The following is a 20,520-nucleotide window of genomic DNA, read 5'->3' as shown; positions in this document are numbered from 1 at the left end:
CTCGCTGAACTGTGTGGGTAAATTCTTCAACAATAAGAGAAATGGATATGTGAAACAAGACTTCGAAAGCTGGCTTGCCTGAAACATCCGTGCAATTTTCCTTCTTGGCAGCAGTTTGTTCGTTTTTTGTTCATGGAGAAAGGGCTATGGGGGGTTGTGTCTGGTACGGAGAACAAACCTACTAACAGCGAGGAGAAAAAGCAAGCATGCGAGCTTAAGAATGAAATAGCTTTAGGGCTTCTTGGGCGTGCTTTAGGAGTAGATTTTTTTCATCATGTTCATACTCCCAAGACAGGTACCCAAAACTGGAACATTCTGTCTTTGCAAATGGGAGAAGAAAATTCCTGAACTACTCACCTCAATAGGATGCAGGTAAAATTATGAAGCAGCTTCAAGATCTAATGTTCGAGTAGACAATGATGATGCTAAGGCAATTTTACCTACAAGCCTTCCACCAAATACTCAGAGATTGTTACCATACTTAGGCTGAAATCTGATGCACTTGATTTTCATGATGTCGTGTCCATGCTTCTGAGTGAAGAAAGGAGAGTAGAGATTAACATGGCAGGTACAAGTGAACCAGCTTTTACAGTTAAAGATAAGGGAAAAGGCAAGAAGAAAGACCTGGTTTGTGAATATTGTGGCAGAGAAGGACAAATAGAGAAATATTGTTACAAAAGAACATTGGATGTGAAGCAAAAGGAATCCAACAAGAGGGCCTGCATTGTGGAAGAGGAGGACAAGGGGATAACTTTGCAACCTTTGCACAAAGAGAGGTAAGTGACTTAGAGAAGGAGAATGCCTATACTTTTTAGTGACACACACCTTCAGATAGTAGTAGTAGGAGTTGGTTATGGCATTGGCATTTCCTCACAGTCTTTTGTTTGCATTAGAGACAATTTTGGTTTGCAACCCCTTCTCGGTTTATGGGGGGGGTTGTTAGCTTTAGTTGGGCATTTATGTGGTAAACCTCCAAGGGGTGGTGAAAAGCCATAAGGTTGATGGAAGGGTGGAAAAGACAAGTGCCACGTGGCACTATCACATGCAGTCTTCTACGTGGTGGTTTTCATCCTGGTTGAGGGACATTGAGGCAATTCTCAGCTAGACTCTCCCATGAGAGTCAGAGCTCTTGGCACCCGTGAGCAGGCAACAGCATCATCATGTCATATTTGATTGGTTCTACCTGCGGGCACATCTTCTCGACCCTTCACAACCTTGTGTGGATCTCCCGCAACCTCTTTTTATACTCAGATCTGTGTGTGGATTCGTTGTTTGTACTCAGCCTTTGTGGCCAGAAAGTTAGGTGATCTTGTGAGCACATGCAACAAGCCCCGTAGGGATGAGCATCTGCTAGTGTGAGGATTGACAGCTTGGTGTGTGTAAGCATTTCATATTGAAACATTTCGACTTGTGTGGTGAATTACTCAAAATCTCTTTTCTCTGTCGGATCTATGAATTAGTACCATAGTTGGCCCAAAACGTACGAAACGTTTCCGAAACGTTTTGCTTATGAAATGCACGTTTCGGGGCCCCCAAAAAACCCCCAAATGTTGAAAAGCCCCAAAAATGCCCATTTTGACGTTTCTTGAGCCCCCGACTTTGATTTCTGTGTCGCCCATCGATTTGCAAGCCATACGTACGAACGCGCCCGTGAATCCCCTCGTGAATCCCCGTACAGATCGTCCATGCGGATGTATGGAACGTACGGACATACAGACGTCAAGGCTTGGGGCACCAACGGGTGCACGGACGATCTGTACGGGGATTCACAGGCACGTGCATCCTTAACCTTTGAACTCTTATCATTTATGTAGGATTCAAGACATTAAGCAGATATGGAACAAGCATTGGGACTGGTTTCATAGACCAATCCACGCGGTCGCACATATATTGCATCCTCTGTGGAGGAGTGAGAGCCATGCATTGTGTGAGGAGCTTGAGGAGGTTGGACAAAGTACATTACTGCATTGGTGGATGGTAATGTAAATCTTGTGAGGAAGATCGAGGATCAACGTCTCATGTTCTGCAATAGTATCTCTATATTTGGAAAGCCAACTGCTTTGCTTCATGACACACAGTTACAGCCAATTTCTTGGTGGGAGAAGTATGGCATTTCTACCCCAGAATTGATAGGGTTCTTATCTCTTTTGGTAACATATCTTGCTGAAAGTTGCTGCTTCTATTGTACTCTTTCTATGTCTCTTTCATATTTGCACTTCTTTGCAAATTGCAGAGACACATTGCCATGAAGGTTTTGTCGCAGGACTGTAGTTTTGGCCCGTGCGAGAGAAATTGGAGTACCTGGGCTCTGTTTCAACTTTCAAGAATCGAATTTCTTCTAAGTTCTCAAGAGTCCGGAGTCAGGACTCAGTGACATATCCAATGTCTATGGCATATGCACTGTGTTTCATGAGTTTTTTCCAAGTATTGGAGCTCTCGAGGTAATAATCTAGAATGTTTTGAATTTTTTTGAAAAAGAAATATATTTATATACCCTATTATGGACGAAACGTTTTTACAGACGTTTCAAGTTTGCCCCGAAACGTTCCCGAAACTCGTTTCGAAACCTGCGGTTTCGAACTCCAAGCCCACTATGATTAGTACATCAATAATTTTGCCAACAGGGTTGACTTTGGTTGACCATAGTATTCAAAAACTAGACTATGGTAAAGAATCCTTGACCACGGTCAAAGTCCTTAACCATGTTCAAAGAGGGTTGACCCTGATCAACCCAAGGCTTTATGTGTGTGCATTGGATTGCATGGTGGGGATGCCCACAAGACCAGGACAAGTCCAGGATTTATATTTGCATGCGAAACGCTAACATTTAACGAGTGACCTGGTGGTGTGTTGTTATTAATTGTTGCAAGTTTTTGAGAGTGGTTTATTGTCCCACTTTTAAGGTGACTTGTGCCATCCTCCAGAAGGGGTTTACCCTTGCATGTGACCAAAGGCTCAAAAGGCCCCAAAAGCAGCCTACCCATGACTTGTATTTGTTTAGAAAGTATGGGTAAGGGATGAGTTGCCAATTTTGGGGCACTCCCATATCATCCACGAATCCTTGTAATTTGTTTAGGCACACAGTAGCTTTTGCTTGCAATGGAGATTTTGTACTAAACTTTGCAAGATGCCTTGGGGGGGGCCCAGCCCAATTTTGGTTCTAGGCCAATTGGGCCCCTGTCCCGTGCGCAGTTTGAATAAATTACATGGATTTCTCTCTTTTCGATTTTGTCTCTTGCAATCAAATTCCTAAAGCATCGAGGCATATAACTGCGAAATGGATTACATTTGTATCAGAGCTAGGCTCGGCCTCTTCCTCAAAAGGGCACAATTCTAGCTTTGAAGATAGGAGCGGAGGGCAAGCGCACCATGCTGACACACCAACGGACGATGAGCAGAAAACATACCTTCCTATTGCCGTTCTATTTCGCGGTTAATCAAATTGTGGTTTGCATGCACTCGTGGAAGCGCAACTGCATCGGTCAACGATTGAGAGCCAATGATGTCTTTCTAAAGTATAGTGATTAGATGTGCGATGTCTAGTTATGCTGGGTTGAGTCGCACACAGTGGCGAAGCTTGTCCACGCTTGTCCCGTCTGGAGCAAGATGCCATCGTCAAAAGAGCATGCTTGCATGTCCTTGGTAGGTGCACCTCCGACATATGCACACCGACGTGATATGGTGTAACGTTGACAAGCGCACATTTTCCTTTCTCTATCAGCGCACGTCATCTTCTCGATTGGGCTTGCTGCGTGGGCAACTAATGCGTACCTCTCTACGCTCACTACTTGAGGCGCTATACCCGCTTACTGATAGATGCAAGGCTAGGCTAACATAAGCAGGCCCCTGCTCACGGCCGTCCCAAACGGTGGCTGAAGCGAAGAAGGCCTACACCATGCGGTGACTGTTGAAGCAGTTGACGAGAGTATGAGCATAGTAAATCAGAGGAAGGAGGAGAGCAGCTAATGGCGACTGTTTCAATTGAGAGAACTTGCTTAGGGCCTTAGGACATGGATGGGGCTAGCATGAGTTTAGGATGGGAATCTTTTTGTCATCATTACTCCCATCCTACACCAAAAGGTCTAGGATGGATTTTGAATGGGAGTAGCCACTTTTTCTCCCATCCTGGACCATGGCCTCTAGACCCTAGTAGCCAAAATGGGTTCCCCTTTTTTAGGGATTCAAAAGCATGCAAGGATGACATGTATCCTTATCCCCACATGGTCCCCACCTCCTAAACACATGAAATGATGCCATGTGTCCTCTTCCTCCTAAACACACCCCTAGTTCTTTTTTTGTTAGCACATGGTGGGATGGGAATAGGATAGAAATATGCATGGGACCACTTGGTGTTGAAAATGGGGAGAGGGTGAGAGACACTCAATCACAGGTTAGAGACAAGAGCTGAGGCACGAACTGATGTTGATAGATTGTGTAATCATAGCAAGTACATAGCCTCATTTATAGGCTGGGCAAGCCTTATCTTCCCACACAAACACCTCATAGATGAGGTCACACACAAGAGAATCTAGATCCTATAATCTAGGGGAGGAATCACACCTACCACATGAGGTGGCACAAGTGGCCTCAAGACTCTTCACACTCACACAACTGTAGGACACTCCTAGGACTCTAGGACCACACACACTAGGACTCCGATAGTTCCAACAAACCCCCCTTCGGAGCTAGGGTGAGAAACTATGACATCATCCAGACTGTGCATCCCAAGCAATCTCAGAGGCTAACAGCTGAGCATAATTCAGAGGTTGAACCAAGCACTCTCATGGCTTAGGTGTCAACGTGATCAGAGACTCAAATATGAGCATGGATGCATGACCAACTCATAGGTCTAGGGAGTACACCAACATCCTAGAACTCGGCCAAGCCTGATAAAGGAAAGACATAACAACCCCCCTGTCTCCTAACTGGGTACATGGAAATAAGTGGAACCTTTTATAGGACAAGGCACACAAAATGACAAATTATTACATCATTTTAGGGGGACTACCCAAGGCAGAGTACCTAACACACATGACTCTAGAAAGCCCACTCTTCATCTATCACCTCATGGAGGGATAGACCAGAAACAGCAGCAGTGCAGGCTTGTTCCTCAGGTCCAAAAGGTGTAGCTTCATCGTCTTCGTCCTCGCTCTGCTCTACAACCAGATTGGCATGTTCTTTGGCTTGTACCTTTGCCATCTTCTTGAAGCAACGATCCTCTGGATGACCAAGCTTCTGACAATAATTACATTTAAGAGGTTTTCCTTTCTTCTTGGGCTTATTCTTGAGAAAGAATGCTTTGCCAGACTCAAAGGAAGATTCTGCTTTCTCTGTAAACCTACGGTCCTCATCAATGAGATGAGCTACCATATCCTTAAAGCTCATATTGCGGCTGACTCTTAGGACAGCAAGGATCTCATTGTACTTGGAAATGTCTTCAATACTTGAGAGAAGTACAGCAACTTGATCATCATCTTCAACAATGGCTCGGATGGCAGATAATTGTTGGAGAATTGACCCAAGATTGCTCAAGTGTTCATTGAGGGTTTCAGTTTCCTTCATCTTGAGCTTGAAGAGTTTTTGTTTGAGAAAGACTTTGGAATTATTGATCTTATTTCCAAACAAATTCTCTAATTTTTCCCAAACGTCATTTGCAGTCTTATCAAAATCCACATGGTGGATAAGGTTGTCAGCTAAAGCTAGGCCAATGATAGCCATTGCTTTATCATTTTGGTTCTCCCACCAACTGATTCTGGCATCATCACTTTGGGGTTTTGGCTCCTTGCCATTGATGATATTCCATATGCCTTCTCGCATAAGAAGAAGCCGGAGTTTCGTCTACCAAGTTGGGAAATTGCTCCCTGAGAATTTCTCGATGAACGAGGAGTTTTTTATGCTATCCATTGGTGGGAAGGTCTTAGCTGTTATTACAGCCACTGTCTAAATCCCTTACAATGTTTACTCAAATTTTGCAAAAAAACCCCCAAATTTTACATAGTAGAAGCTTCAATTATGCCAAAGGAAGACACAGGACAGAAAAGCCCTAAATTTTTGGGTTAGGGTTGCTGCAAAATTAGAGTTTGCGGAAATTTGGGGCTTTTCAAAATTTCCTAGAGCATAGTGTTCTAGCAATACCAGGGAAGCTTCAGACCATAAAAGCCCCAACAAATTCACCCAAAATGAGGCAAAATTCTTGAAAAGCGCAATTTAGGGCTTCAGGCTCAGAAATGGGCTTCAAGGTCGGGCTGAATCTCCTCCAAATGTGGGGGCGATTTTGACACGGGCAGCTGTGATTGAGTTGTGGCAGCTGAAAGACGACTCCCAGGTAGCAAGATACTTCATGGAAAGCTCAAGTTCGATCAGCCATTCTCGTGATGCCATTCTCTTCCAGAAATATATGCGCCTCAGAAAACAAGCTGCGTAGAGAGGTGACGTACGTGCAGCATAACTCCGAGTTCACAGCAGGGAAATGGACCGGGCAGTCAAGCTGAGCAAAGGCGGAACTGTTTGCTGAGGCGTGGGCAACACAGATCAGCACGGAAGCAACATAGGATGGTCTTCGATGTAGATTGAGGAAGCGTGAACTGCAAACCAGAAGAGCTGCGTTGACGTGCGAGTCGATGGCCACGGCCCTCACAAGGTCGTCAGTCGCCGGTACATGCGAGATGCCGCCAAATCATTGCAACGACACCTTCGCAGGTGCTGTCACAGGTCATTGGGGCAGAATGCTGCTGCTGGAGATTGCACAGATCAGGGGCGGAAGGAGGAGAGCTGAGAGGCGGCAGCAGCAATGGGCAGAACTGAAGCGGCCATCTAGACAGCAGCGTGGAGATGGCGGAAGAGTGGCCCAGCAGAGGAGAGAGGTAGCGGGTAGAGGAGTTAGCAGGAAAGAGGTAGCATCAGCGTGGGTAGGATTACTGCCGCGACTTTGGCATTCTTGAGGCTGATGGCGCAACAAACAACATCAACTCGATGAACAACATAGAGCTGCTCAATTGAAGAGGAATGCCATCAAGCAGGAGCTTCAAGGTGGCTCTGATACCAACTGTTGAAAATGGGGAGAGGGTGAGAGACACTCAATCACAGGTTAGAGACGAGCTGAGGCACGAACTGATGTTGATAGATTGTGTAATCATAGCAAGTACATAGCCTCATTTATAGGCTGGGCAAGCCTTATCTTCCCACACAGACACCTCATAGATGAGGTCACACACAAGAGAATCTAGATCCTATAATCTAGGGGAGGAATCACACCTACCACATGAGGTGGCACAAGTGGCCTCAAGACTCTTCACACTCACACAACCGTAGGTCACTCCTAGGACTCTAGGACCACACACACTAGGACTCCGATAGTTCCAACACTTGGGACCACCTTTTCCCATTCCCATCCTATTTGTTCCCATGTGCTAAGCCCCTTAGATTGAGTCATAGAATGAGGCAGACAGAGCCTGGCAGATCAAGAGGTGAGGCAAGGACAGAAATAAGCTATTGGAGCGGATGAGTGTGTGGGCAAATCTGTAGTGCAGTTCATTCTGCAGACCAAATTAACCACAAGCTTATTGCTTGATAGGCCCAATTCTTCCTGGTTTATAGGTACTCCTACGCAAACATCTGTCACAGGTTGTACTTGGCATTACTTGACTAGTGTCTACTATTGGCAAGGGCACTTCTATTATATCAGTCCTTGCTAGTAGGTTTGGCCCCTTCTCCAGACCGTACTTCTTATGCAGCAGCGAGTGATGGAGACAGCCAAGCCAAGAAATTGCAAGGGGGGAAATCCAAGGCTGAAGATTCGTATCAAATCTACCCGCTCTTTCACAAACTGGAGAATCCTCATAGTGTGGTCTCTGACAGGCATCTTTTCTCATCAGGCCTGAAGGAAACAAACAAAAAGAATTCCTCAAGTTCATCTCCATCCCTTTCTTCTCGTGGATCTCCCAGCAGGAGCAAGAAGCCTCGCCAAGCTAACAAAAAGAAGAGGAAGAAAAGTAGGAAGTTACAATCTTCCATTTCACCATCATCTTCCAATTCCACTTCTTCCAGTACCTCTTCCTTGAGTTCCTCCTCTACCTCTAGCGTCCTCATCATCTTCTTCATCAGTGGCTGCTCGCAAGCCAAAGAGAAGCAGCAAGAGAGCTACCAAGTCAAAGGGAAAGAGGGAAAAGCTCAAAAAGTTCAAGGAAGGAGGTAAGTCAGTTCGTTTTATCACCTATGATGGTGCATACAAGCATACAGCAACGGCTATGCAGTTGATACGTCAGTTTGACATAGCTTTTGTCCCCAAAGTTTGAGGAAGCATCCAAGCTGTGTATGGTTAGCCTGCATCTCTCTGGGACAGCAAATGCATGGTGGAGTGCCTAGTCTGTAGACGGGACAGCCCGCACATCATCGAAGAAATGTAGAAGGCATTTTACAAGCAATTCCTCCCCAAGCAGTTTCTAGATGAGGTGGTACCAACACAGCGCGTGGGAGGGTCTCCTCATGGAGCAGTGGGAGAATATTGATAACTACAATGAAAATTTTTGGAATGCCTATCTGCAAGTTACGCCTTTTCACGAGATCTCACACAAGAAGCAGCTCCGCAAGTACAGGACAGGTTTAGTTGCAATGGGATCAAAGCAAATGGCTTTCTGTTCCAGAAGTTCCCACCGGTCGTTCTAACGGACAAAAGTGGGCACTTTCCTTACCGGGAGCCACGTGCAAATCCACTGAGAATGGAAAATCGCAGAAAACCAGCTATATCCAATCTTGGTTATTCGGATAGGTAAGCTCGGAAGAGCTTTCCACCCGAACCTCTGTTTGTTGGGGTAAGTATGATCAAGGGCTTGCTCTATGGTGCATGTGTGCATCTAGGGGAGTCACATGTGTGTTTGTGTGTGTTGTAAAGACACATCAAGTGCTATGATGTGTCTAGTGTGTGACCTAAGTGATGATGTAAGACAAAGGCAATCCCACTGATGTAGGGATTGATTCCCACTGATGTAGGGGCTGATTGCCACTATGTAGGGAACGTATTACCTTCTCCCCCTTTCTATAAGAGAGAGTCCTCTCTCTCACAATCATGATAGAGAACCATCATCTTTCTTTCATTGTGCTCTCACACCTCTTGCAAGATGCATCTATTCTATCCTACGGGATCCTACAATTGGTATCAGAGCTTTAGGTTCTAGATCTAGCCTAGCCTAGAATTAGATGCTATCTCTAGCATACACTACTAGTTTCTCATCTTCTCCATTTTCCTCCTTCTTCCCCAAATCTTTGAGAGCTGAGTTCACCACCTACAAGCAATCATTCCCAGGGTCCTTCTGGCTGGAGAGACCCTTCATATGGGCGAACTTCCACGTCAGAGGAATTAGAGAATGCTGCCCACGAAACTGCGCAACAGTCGTTTTCATCCTGACGCCTTTTCTTGCAATGCAACTTGCTGGAGCAGCCATTCCAAAATTCCTCTGAGCCAAGCTTGCACAACAGTATGAGCTAGCTCCTATCCAGATTTGAAGGGAAATGGTCCACCAGGGAGGGAGAAACAGCCAAAAAACCAGTCGACTTTCAAGCTGCTGGCTATGGTGACGTGACGCGGCATTTCGCCTCTCCTCCTCAGTGGCTCTTCTCTGGTATACCAGCTTTATTTCTACCTAGAAAGCCCTCTTTTCTTTGCTTTGAAGAGTGAGATACAAGCCCTACAAGTTCTGGTCTCTGTTTTGGACAGTTTTGACAATGTTGTGAGTTTGATGCTACATTGGATGCTACTTTAGCATTTCTGATGTTTTAAAGTGTTGAATAGCATCAGTACAACTATGGCTACAGCTTTGCTTTAAGTTGCTACACCTGGATTTGCTTGGAATACTTTCATTTAGCCACCTCTATGAAGCATGCAAGTGAAAGCATCATTGATTTGTAGTATGGAATTTGGTTACAAGTCTTTGCTACTCTAAATGCTTGTATTTTGAAGCTCTTCAACTCTTTCTAGCCTTATAAGAGAGTAGACACTCTCATGGCTACCATCTTGAATATGGATAAGTTCAATGGTAAAGGCTTTCACACATGGCAGATGAAGGTTAAGCAAATGCATTGATGAGAGAAAACCTCTGGGGGCTTGTCAAACCTGCTTCAACTACTTCTTCAACAACCTCTAATGCTGGAGAATCCTCAGCTCCGACACATCCGGCAAGAGATCCTGCTAGAGAGGAGAAAGCCTATGGCATCATTGCCCTTGGCTTAGGATATGACTATATTCATCACATTTCTGATTTAGAGTCTCCTTCTGAAGCTTGGCAGAAGCTTGACATTATTTTTGGTGCTAGCTCCCACATCTCAAAATTGTCACTTAAGATTGCTTTCTTTGAATTGAAGATGGCTAGTGGCACTCCTTTGGCTGCCCATGTCAATTATATGCGGAGTCTCATGACTCAACTTGCTTCTATCAACTCTCCAATCACTACAGATGATGCAATGGCAGTATTGCTCAGAAGTATGCCTGAAGATTATGATCATGTTGTTACCACTCTGAAAAATCTTCCTAATCCTACTCTTGAAGGTCTTATTACTGCTCTTCAAGAAGAAGAAAGGCACATGGAACTCCGGAGAGGCAATGACACAGCCTACCAGAGAGGCAATGACACAGCCTATGCCATAAAAATTTAGAAGGGCAAGTTTTCACCTTGCAAACATTGTGGGAAGACTAATCACCTCTCAAAAGATTGCTTCAAGATCAATCCATGCAAACATTGTGGCAAAAACAATCACCATGAAAAGTATTGTAAAGCCAAAAAGGAAGAAGCTACAAAGTCATAAACTGCCAATCTACTTTCATTTGATGAGTCTCCACATGATGAAGACTATGCTTTTTAGGCACTTTGTTTTTTTTGTTTATCATCACTTGGTCAAATTTTGAGGTTCTCTGCCTGGAGTAGTACTCCAAAAAGAATATGTTATGTAAATCACCTCTGGTCACCATATGATGTAGGCCATGTGATATGTGTTTTGACTATCCCATTTCTGTGAACCTCACACCCTTGGGAACCCTTGCTAGCATGAGATCCTAGCCATAGATTAATCCTTGACCACCATGAGATGGCATGAGAAACTATGAGACTAGATGTATCCTTGACACTGCAAGAGGCAAACCCTTGAGGGGGGATTTGTTGGGGTAAGTATGATCAAGGGTTTGCTCTATGGTGCATGTGTGCATCTAGGGGAGTCATATGTGTGTTTGTGTGTGTTGTAAAGGCACATCAAGTGCTATGATGTGTCTAGTGTGTGACCTAAGTTATGATGTAAGACAAAGGCAATCCCACTGATGTAGGGATTGATTCCCACTGATGTAGGGGCTGATTGCCACTATGTAGGGAAGGTATTACCTTCTCCCCCTTTCTATAAGAGAGAGTCCTCTCCTCACAATCATAATAGAGAACCATCATCTTTCTTTCATTGTGCTCTCACACCTCTTGCAAGATGCATCTATTCTATCCTACGGGATCCTACAACCTCCTACAGTAAGAGCCTTTGTAAATATCCTGCCTAACACCAAAATTTAGGATTTGATGCATTTAGCTTCGGTAGCAGTTCTTATGCCTATGAAAAGAGCTACCCTCCGCTTCAAGGCCGCAGGTGAAGGCTCCAAAAAAGACAGCTTTGGTATCACCCCGGCAAAAGAAAAAGAATCCGGCACCAGGAACAAGTTTCAGCCCAAGAAGTCAAGGGCGATCAGAAGCCCTTCAGGGGTAGACCTCGTTCACGCCTAAGCAGATTGAGGCCTTCTGGAAGCAAGGCAAGTGTTTCCAATGTGGAACAAAAGGGCATGTGGCTGCCTAATGCCCCAAAAGACCTGCTGGTCCACGGGAGAAGAAAAAACCACGAGCCACCAAGACCCTTTGCGAGAGGATTCGAGAGGCCAGAGAAATTTGCCCATCTTGGGGGAAAGTTAGAGATCAAAATGTGATGATCTTGTTTGACCCTGGGGCTATGGATGACTTCATATCCGAGGAGTTAGCCTTGCGCTTGGGGAGAGCTCTAGATGCACACTAGATGTTCCAAGGGGGCGTTGTCCCTTTTACTCCCATTATTGGAAAGCTCCGAGTTTGCACCATTAAAATAATTACGAATACTACAAGTCACATAAAATGATAAAGACGAAAGGACTTGTATTCCATATATTGCAAGAGGACTACATCTCGGATAGTCAGCCCATAGACTCACAACAACGAGCCATTGTATACAATACTTTCAAAGGATAAGAGGACACAGGCTTCACCACCATCATGCCGATCATCACGGTGGATAGATATCCCTCCACAAATATCCCTCCACAAATCATGCCACAATCACAGACAAGGTTGCAGCCACAAGTCGAGGAAGCTTTCTATGCTCTCTATGAAACCAAGCAATGTGCCATGTGGCAATCTATCCACCTACCCCCCTAACCTAACTAACCTATAACTACCCAATCGAGGTTTGCCTCCAACACCCCCCTCAAACTGAGAATGGGCAATTCCAAGATCATCTGTGTAAAGACTTGCTGCTGACAAACTCACAAGGTCGAAAACAAAGGACCTTGATCCAAGACAACAGTCAACAATCCGAACAGCTACCAAATAATTCTTCACAAACCAAGTCATCAGAATGCATATTCATCATAATTGGAGTCTTCAACTTCGCATAACCCTGCAGAATGTTTTACTACTACATGCAATGATTCTTTTCTCTTTGCAGCCTCCTTGTTGATTTTCTCTGTGTGTCTCTCTTTCAGTAGCAGTGCTCCTCACGATGACCCGGTTTACCACTGTGGCCGCACTTCAGCTCCATGTGGTTATCTTTCTTTTTACATTTTCCAGTAACAACCTTTGAAACACAAGCATGCTTCATATTATTGTACCCATGTGCTGTATATTGGCAATGCTTATCATCCAACTGTTAGAATTATAGATATAATTCAGCAGTGACCAATGTAATTTAATAAGCTAGTTAGGGGCACTTTTCCCTCTTTAAGAGGTTTTTCCCCCTAACCGCAGTTAGTCCACTAACTATGGTTAGTGACTACTAAGGTTTTGTCACTAGGACAAAACCTTATCTCACTCCTTCAATTGTATCACTCTCATACTCATTTTTGCAACTAAGCTTTCAGCTCTCTCTCTCTCTTTCTCACATTTGGTATCAGAGCGGGTTAACTATGCTCCCTGCTTTCTTGCTCGCAATCTCCCTGCTCCAAGCTCAACAGCTTGCTGCCCATCCGTACCAGCTCCTGCGCCGTACCAGCTCCTGCACCGTGCAGCTTCCGCCCGTACTTCCGCCCGTACAGCCGTACATTTCGTACGGTATCCGTACAGTTTGTTGCCAACCCGTACAGTTCGTCGTACCATTCCGTACAGTTGCACGGGAATAAGTCCGTACAGCCATCGTTGGTTGTTACGTATGTCCGTACCAGCTCGTCGTCAGCTCGTACAATTCGTCGTACAGCCTCAGCCCGTCCAGCTTTCATACATTCCGTCATCCCGTTGACAGCGCCATTCGTATCTACACGTGATCCATACATACGTACGGATCTGAAGCGACATCCGTACAATCTGCCAGTCCGTACCTCGCCGTACAGTTCGTAGACGGTACAACCGTACAGCTCGTCTGTACAGTCGTCAGATCCGTTCATCCGTACAGCCGTCAAAATTCTATATTGTATGCTCGTACACAGGAGGGTACATGTCCGTACAGACTAACTATACATTCCGTACAGTTCCGTACGTTTGTACAGAGTGTGTCATTCGAGGCAGATATTTGCTTTGCAGGCCATTTTGTGGGCAGATTTGGACACGTTTTGTGTATTGGGAATTTTGTTAAACTTGGGGCTTTTGCATTTGTTGCAGAGATTGCAAAAATTTGAGGCTTTTGCATTCACACTGCAATTTTGCTATAAAATTTGGGGCTTTTGCAGTCAGAGCAAAATTTGTGCAACATTTGGGGCTTTTGTTCAATTTGCCCCTTTCTGGTTGCAATTTCAGGCCTATTTTGGGGCTTTTGTGTTGGGAGAGCAATTTTGGAGATTTCAGTTCACACTGCCTTTCTGTAAGTGTTTTGCAGCACTTTTGGCAGATTTTGGGAGAGTTTTGATGCTTTGACAGATTTCTGACAGAGAAATTGCAGAAATCTGAGTTGCATTTTCAGCCAGTGCTTGGCTGTGTTTTTTGGAAGTTGTGCATTTCATTCCCAGCAAGGGAATTCAGTTTTATATTTGTTGTAATCTCTTTCTCAGACATGGCCCAGCAAAATCAGAATGATTTCCAGTTCGGTGGTCTTTCACAGGAAGACAAGTTGGATGGTACCAACTACTCCCTCTGGAGTTTTATGGTACGCAATATTCTGATTTCTCGTAATTTGTGGGATTATGTGAATGGGGATGAGATCCGACCAACAGGTATGGCACCTAATACCCCTCCCCAGCAAGGAGGAGGAAGAGGTCGTGCACAGGGTGCAGCTGCAGGACAAGTTGTTGGTGCAGCTATAGCCACTACTCCAGAGCAGAAGAGATGAGATTCACGTGATGCCTTAGCTTTGTCGTGTATTTCTCTTTCAGTAAAAAGATTTATCATTCCGCATATCCGGTCGTGTAAGACCTCGAAGGCAACGTGGGATATCTTAGAAAGCATGTATGCAGCCCGGAATGACGCAAGGGTATCTTTCTTGAAAAGAGAGTTAAGTAATACACATATGGAAGAGGGTGACTCCATGTCAGTCCACCTCACAAAGCTACAGGATCTCAGAGAGCAATTATTGAACATTGATGAGATTATTCCTGATTAAGAGATGATTACCACCACTCTGAATTCTCTTCCTGAGACTTATCTCAGCTTTCATACCTCGCTGAACTTATCATTGAGGGGGGGTGCAAATCCTCTCACTTTTCATGAGTTGATAGGACTTCTGCTTCAAGAAGAGCAGACCAGGGAAAACTTGGCTTCACGTGCAGGTGAACAAGCTATGCTCTCAAAGTTCAAGTCAAAAGGAAAGGGACAGGCAAAGACATCAGTAAATCAGCCTTCCAGTGGGTCAGGACAGCCTTCACAAAAGGCTAAGAATGATGCAAGTAAGCCCAAGAAGAAGGGTTTTTGTCATTACTGCAAAAAGCCAGGTCATCACATTGCAGAATGCAGGAAAAGGCTTGCAAAAGAGAAGAAAAACAGCTCCGGTATGGCTGTTTCAGATTCAGCTCCTCATGCATCTGACAGTGGGGACGCTGCAGCCAACTTTGTTGGACAGGATTATGCCTTTTTATCTTGCATTTCAGATTCTAGGCTGGCTGCTCCAGATGCTCGGGATAGTACAGCCACTTGTAATGATGATACATATGCCTTTTTGACTTGCAGTTATGATCCTTCCACGGATGCATCAGCTTTCAGTGTCAATGAAACACTGAATACTTGGTATTTTGACAGCGGTGCCTCCAAGCATATCACTTCTAGGAAGTGTCTCTTCACTTCCTTGCATCCACCTCCCGTTGGTAAGAAAGTCACTTGTGCCAACAACTCGTCATATTCAATACGTGGTACAGGAGAAGTTGAGCTTACCGCCATTGATGGCTCAGTTTTCAGACTTTCAGATGTCTTGTATGTGCCTGGTATCACCAAGAATCTCCTTTCAGTGTCCACTCTTAACAGGGATGGATTCCAGGTCATCTTTGAGGATGACAAATGTGCTGTCCGAGACAGAGAAAATGATTATGCCTTGAGATTATATGGTACTCTGCTGCGTGGGCTTTTTCAGCTTGATCTTTTTGAGAAAAGAGCAGCCCATGCTCTTGCAGTTTCTACTCCTACTGCTGCCATGCAGAATGCAAAGTTATGGCATGCCAAATATGGCCACATGCATTACAACAGCTTGATGACACTTCAGAAGCACTCTATGGTTGATGCATTGCCACCTCTTGAGATACCTCCTCCACATGCCTGTGAAGGGTGCATTTTAGGCAAGATGCACAGATTCCCCTTCAAAAAGCATGGTTCAGTTAAAGCTGTCCCAAAATTACAGCTTATACACAGTGATGTCTGTGGTCCCATGAGGACTCCATCATTGGGTGGTCATCTCTACTTTGTTACTTTTATTGATGATTACTCCAATTTCACTTGGGTCTTTGGGCTGAAGCTTAGAAGTGTTCATGGTGTTTAAACACTTTTCAGCCATGGTTGAAAATGAATCTGGACTCAAGATACAGACATTGCGCACAGATAGAGGTGGGGAATACTTGTCTGCAGATTTTGATGCTTTTCTGAAAGGCAAGGGTATTGTGCATCAGCTCACAGTGAGGCTGACCCCTTAGCAAAATGGCAAAGCTGAGAGGAAAAATAGAACTCTTATGGAGATGGACAGATGTATGCTGAAAAGCAAAGACATGCCTCACAAATTCTGGCTTGAAGGTCTAATGTGTGCCAACTACATCTTAAATCGGTCTCCCACTAAGGCTTTGAAAACAAAAACTCCCTATGAAGTCTGGAATGGGAGAAAGCCTTCAGTGGATCACTTCCGTGTCTTTGGATGGCTTGCATATGCTCATGTGCCAGTTGAATTTCGGCATAAGTTGTCAGATAAGGCAATTAAGTGCATATTTGTTGGGTACAGTGCAGAAAGCAAGGGGTACCGTCTCTACAATCTTACTACACGCAAGATCATTGTCAGTAGAGATGTGATATTTGCAGAAAATTCAGCTCACACTCAGGCTGAATTTCATATGCCTTCTTCTTTAGAGGATGTTTTTGAGGGGTTACTACCCATTGCCTTGGGTTCCCCTGCTGATATTTCTAATGCAAATCAGAATTTACAGCCACCTCCCGATGCTCCAGTTCAGCCACAGGATGTCTTGCCACCTCCACACGCAGTGGAACAGGTGGTTCAGCAAGAAATTGCAGAGATACATGCAGCAAAACCAGTCCCAAACTGGTTGTTACAGACTCTCAGGGAGAGTAAGATTGATGCTCCATTACCTGGCAGGACTCGCAATGCAGTAAGGCACATGGAAGGTGCTAATTCAGTGGAATCAGCATATGCAGGTACTCTTCTCGATGAGGAGGAGCCTGCAACATTCGAAGAAGCAAAGGACAATGTGCATTGGATGAATGCCATACACGATGAATTGCAGTCCATTCAGAAAAATCAGACTTGGGATGTCGTAGACTTGCCACCAGGTAAACATGCCATTGGTACACGATGGGTTTTCAAGGTGAAACGGAAGCCAAATGGCTCCATTGACAAATACAAGGCAAGGCTGGTTGCCAAAGGTTATGCTCAGAAAAAGGGCATAGATTATGAGGAGACTTTTGCTCCTACATCCCGGATGACCACCATCCGATCTGTTATTGCAATGGCTGCACATTTTGAGTGGAATGTTCATCAGTTGGACATTAAAACAGCCTTCCTAAATGGAGACTTGTTGGAAGAGGTTTATGTCAAACAACCTCCAGGCTTTGAAATTTCAGGAAATGCACTTCAGCCAGTCGGCCCAATTAGGGCTGGCTGGTCGGTTGGTTCAAGGGGGCCTTGAGCCCTATAAAAGGAGAGGCCCTGGGCCTCATTTTATATCCAACTATCCAGCAAGAAAAGGAGCAGACAGGAGCAGCCAGAAGCCACTCCCTTGGGCCTCACACTAGGGGTGAAGGAGAGTGGAAGGTGTGCTGCAGACTGAGTTCCCTAGAGGCTGGACCTTGGCTGTCTTCTAGGGCAGCAAGGTGTTGTGATCATCATATCATCTGGAGCTGCAGAGCCTCAGCAGACTGGAGCAGCAGATCAGTACCTATAGGGCCTACATCCAGGGGGTGTATAAGAGGCTGAAGAGCTGCAGACAAGCTGAGTTAGGGCTGCACACCTAGGCTGACATCCACGGCAGCAAGGAGTAGAGATCAAGTCTGGACAGAAAGTCTACAGACGCTCGACAAGGAGCATGCAGGCTCGAGTCTAGAGATAGCCAGCAGATACCTTGTGGTAAGATCAGAGGACCACACCATTGGTGGGACTCTGGATCTATCTCTTTTGTATTGTGTCCATAGTTTTGGACGGAAATATATTATTTTGGTGGTTTCTCTATATGGCTGGTTCATTGTCTATTGATGAGTCTGCACATCTATTTTATGCACATAAGTTAAGAAGTTTGTGATCCCACATCCCACACCACACTGTGTGAGCTCCTGGGCATTACTATCAATCTTCCGCTGTGCATACCCTCTGTTGGGTAATTTCTAACAGAGATGCCCTTGCTACTATGAGATCCATGGGAGATACCACAACCTCTTTAAGTGGGGGTTTCAAGATTTGAGCAGAGTCATTAACCACCCGGATTAGCAATGTGTTGCCCTTATTGTACCAAAGATCACATGCCTTAAAGCCACACTGAGACAAAACGGGACCCCTAACCCAAGTGCCCCATGCTTGTGAGTGGCATTCATCAGCGCATTTCAACATGTCAAGCGCATGCCTATTACACCATCTTTGTCAAGCCCAGGGCATTACAAATTATACAAACAACAAGCCCAAAGGTGTTTAGGAATCAGATAGTGTTACATGAGGCTCAGCATGAGCATATAATAATTCTGTCACGTGATGGCACCTATTGGTCTCATAGGAGAACCTTCCTTGATAGATGTGCCTCCTCTTGCAAGAGTGGAGGCTTTGTTCATAAATGCCTCGTCTCTTATGTTTCCATAGCAAAGCCCTAGCCTCATCAAACACACACACACACTAATGTAGATTTTTTTTTTATTAGTTAAGCTCGGTTGATAAATGCCTCATCTGTCATGTTTGTTTCATCAGCTTACCCCAAGTCAACATAGAGAGATTCCACCACATCACAATGTAGTCGACTTACTCATGCATGAAGCTTTACTAATACTTAGAATAAATGAAAAAGGTTTCCAACATTGAATCTTAATTTGAATACATACCACAGACGAATGTGCTTTCAATGTTGAGACAACTGAGCCATCAACAAGGTCCCAAAAAAGCACCCTTCCATCTTCCGAACCACTCACAATGTAAGCATCTGTGTTTGTTAAGCAACTATCCATTCTGTAGGACTGCAAAGACAAATGTACGCACTGATTAGTTCACAATTCTAACTTATTGGTCAAAGCTCATACACTCCAAATCAGGCAATGAAGATCGGCTGTTCAGGAAGACCTAACCTTAGATTTCCTAAAACTAACTCATTTAAATATTAGCAAATAAATTAATCAACTTATGTAAAAAGCTTTGTATTTTAGAATGCATTTTTTAGATCAACCAAAAACCTGCACAAGTATTATGATGTGATTGAACCTTAAAATACGTTCACTCCAATAAGATTTACTTCAAAAATTGCACACATTATGAAAAGATATGAGGTTGCCGACCAATCTACGAAGTGGAAATGCTAAGGGCCTGTGGCAATGTATGACTGTGGTTCCACTCCCTTCCTCTCCAACAGTTTGTGCCCTTGCATGCTCAGTTCTCAACATCTGAATACCCCCCAAAGGAGGCCTTTTATAAGGCACAAGCCCCTGCTGTAACAACTCACTGGCTCTAGGGTTAGGCCGACACAGTTAGGGCAGCTTGCCCTAGCCACCCCATAAGACCCGTACTCAAATTCACTTCCACCAAGAATTAGACGCCCTTGATAATGCCAATGTATGCACTCTTTTTACACATACCACAACCTCCCATCCCTTGAAGTCAATGCCACCTCCATCACCCAAGCCCTAAACATAGCCACAAACCAATCCTTCTCTACACTATAAAATCTAGTGAGAAATCTCCCAAAGGCACTGTCTCCCTAGACATGACAAGGCTTGCAAATCTCTCAAATGCAAGATCCTTTTCCAAGGAGAAGGCTCAAGACTTCCTCTTTCCTAGACGAACTATGATTGTCACAAAAAGAAACTATTGAATAAGAGTGAAGGAAATCCAAATCAAATGTGCTGAATGGCATCAGTACTCAAAAGAGACAAGATTGTGAAACAAAACAATGAGGCTCTTGAGTGTAAAAGTGTGCAACACAAAAACAACGCCAACTAGGGCTAAAGCCTTATAGCTGGGTATACTTATCCCAAATCCTAGTCCTTCACTCCTAAGGTAGTACAAAGAAAATGATACAAAGATCAGATGGTGAGTTCATATCAGAGAAAAAAAAAAAGAACGTATGTAACGTATTAGATTTGATACATCAACGAGGCCTTGGGCTGTGGGGGGTGTGTGGCACTAATACTTTGATACATGCATCTACTTGTTGTATGCCAAAGCTATGTCGATAAGGGTAATGTCTGAACCAGGCTGAATTTGGTACAAATTAGTGCATTACATCACCTCCAGTGTTGGTGTTACATATGCCGTAAGGTCATTAAGGGTAATGCCTGAACCAAGCCGAATTTGGTATAAATTAGTGCATTACATCACCTCTAGTGTTCACTAGCAACTCAATGATATTTAACAAACCTACCCTCAAGGAGATGGTGTTATATATGCCGAAAGACGCTTTCAACTTTACAATCCTTGCCAATGTCAACCTAGTCG

At 44.5% G+C, this 20,520-nt stretch overlaps 1 protein-coding gene across 1 annotated transcript in view; it reads right to left on the bottom strand.

Annotated features, from left to right (window-relative positions):
* Positions 1 to 20,520, bottom strand: part of LOC147900652 (Transducin/WD40 repeat-like superfamily protein) — a 67,667-nt gene that overhangs the window by 17,294 nt on the left and 29,853 nt on the right. Inside the window, exon 7 of the mRNA XM_087375909.1 lies at positions 18,918 to 19,049. Within this exon, the coding sequence (XP_087232035.1) occupies positions 18,918 to 19,049 (132 nt within the window). The remainder of the gene's footprint in view (positions 1 to 18,917; positions 19,050 to 20,520) is intronic.

Source organism: Dipteris shenzhenensis, chromosome 6 (assembly GCF_047967505.1).
Source record: "Dipteris shenzhenensis isolate YYH24624 ecotype China chromosome 6, Dip_SZ_1.0, whole genome shotgun sequence".
NCBI classification, from domain to species: domain Eukaryota; kingdom Viridiplantae; phylum Streptophyta; class Polypodiopsida; order Gleicheniales; family Dipteridaceae; genus Dipteris; species Dipteris shenzhenensis.
The sequence above is the reverse complement of the archived record's forward strand: the minus strand, read 5'-3'. Positions and strand labels throughout refer to the sequence as shown.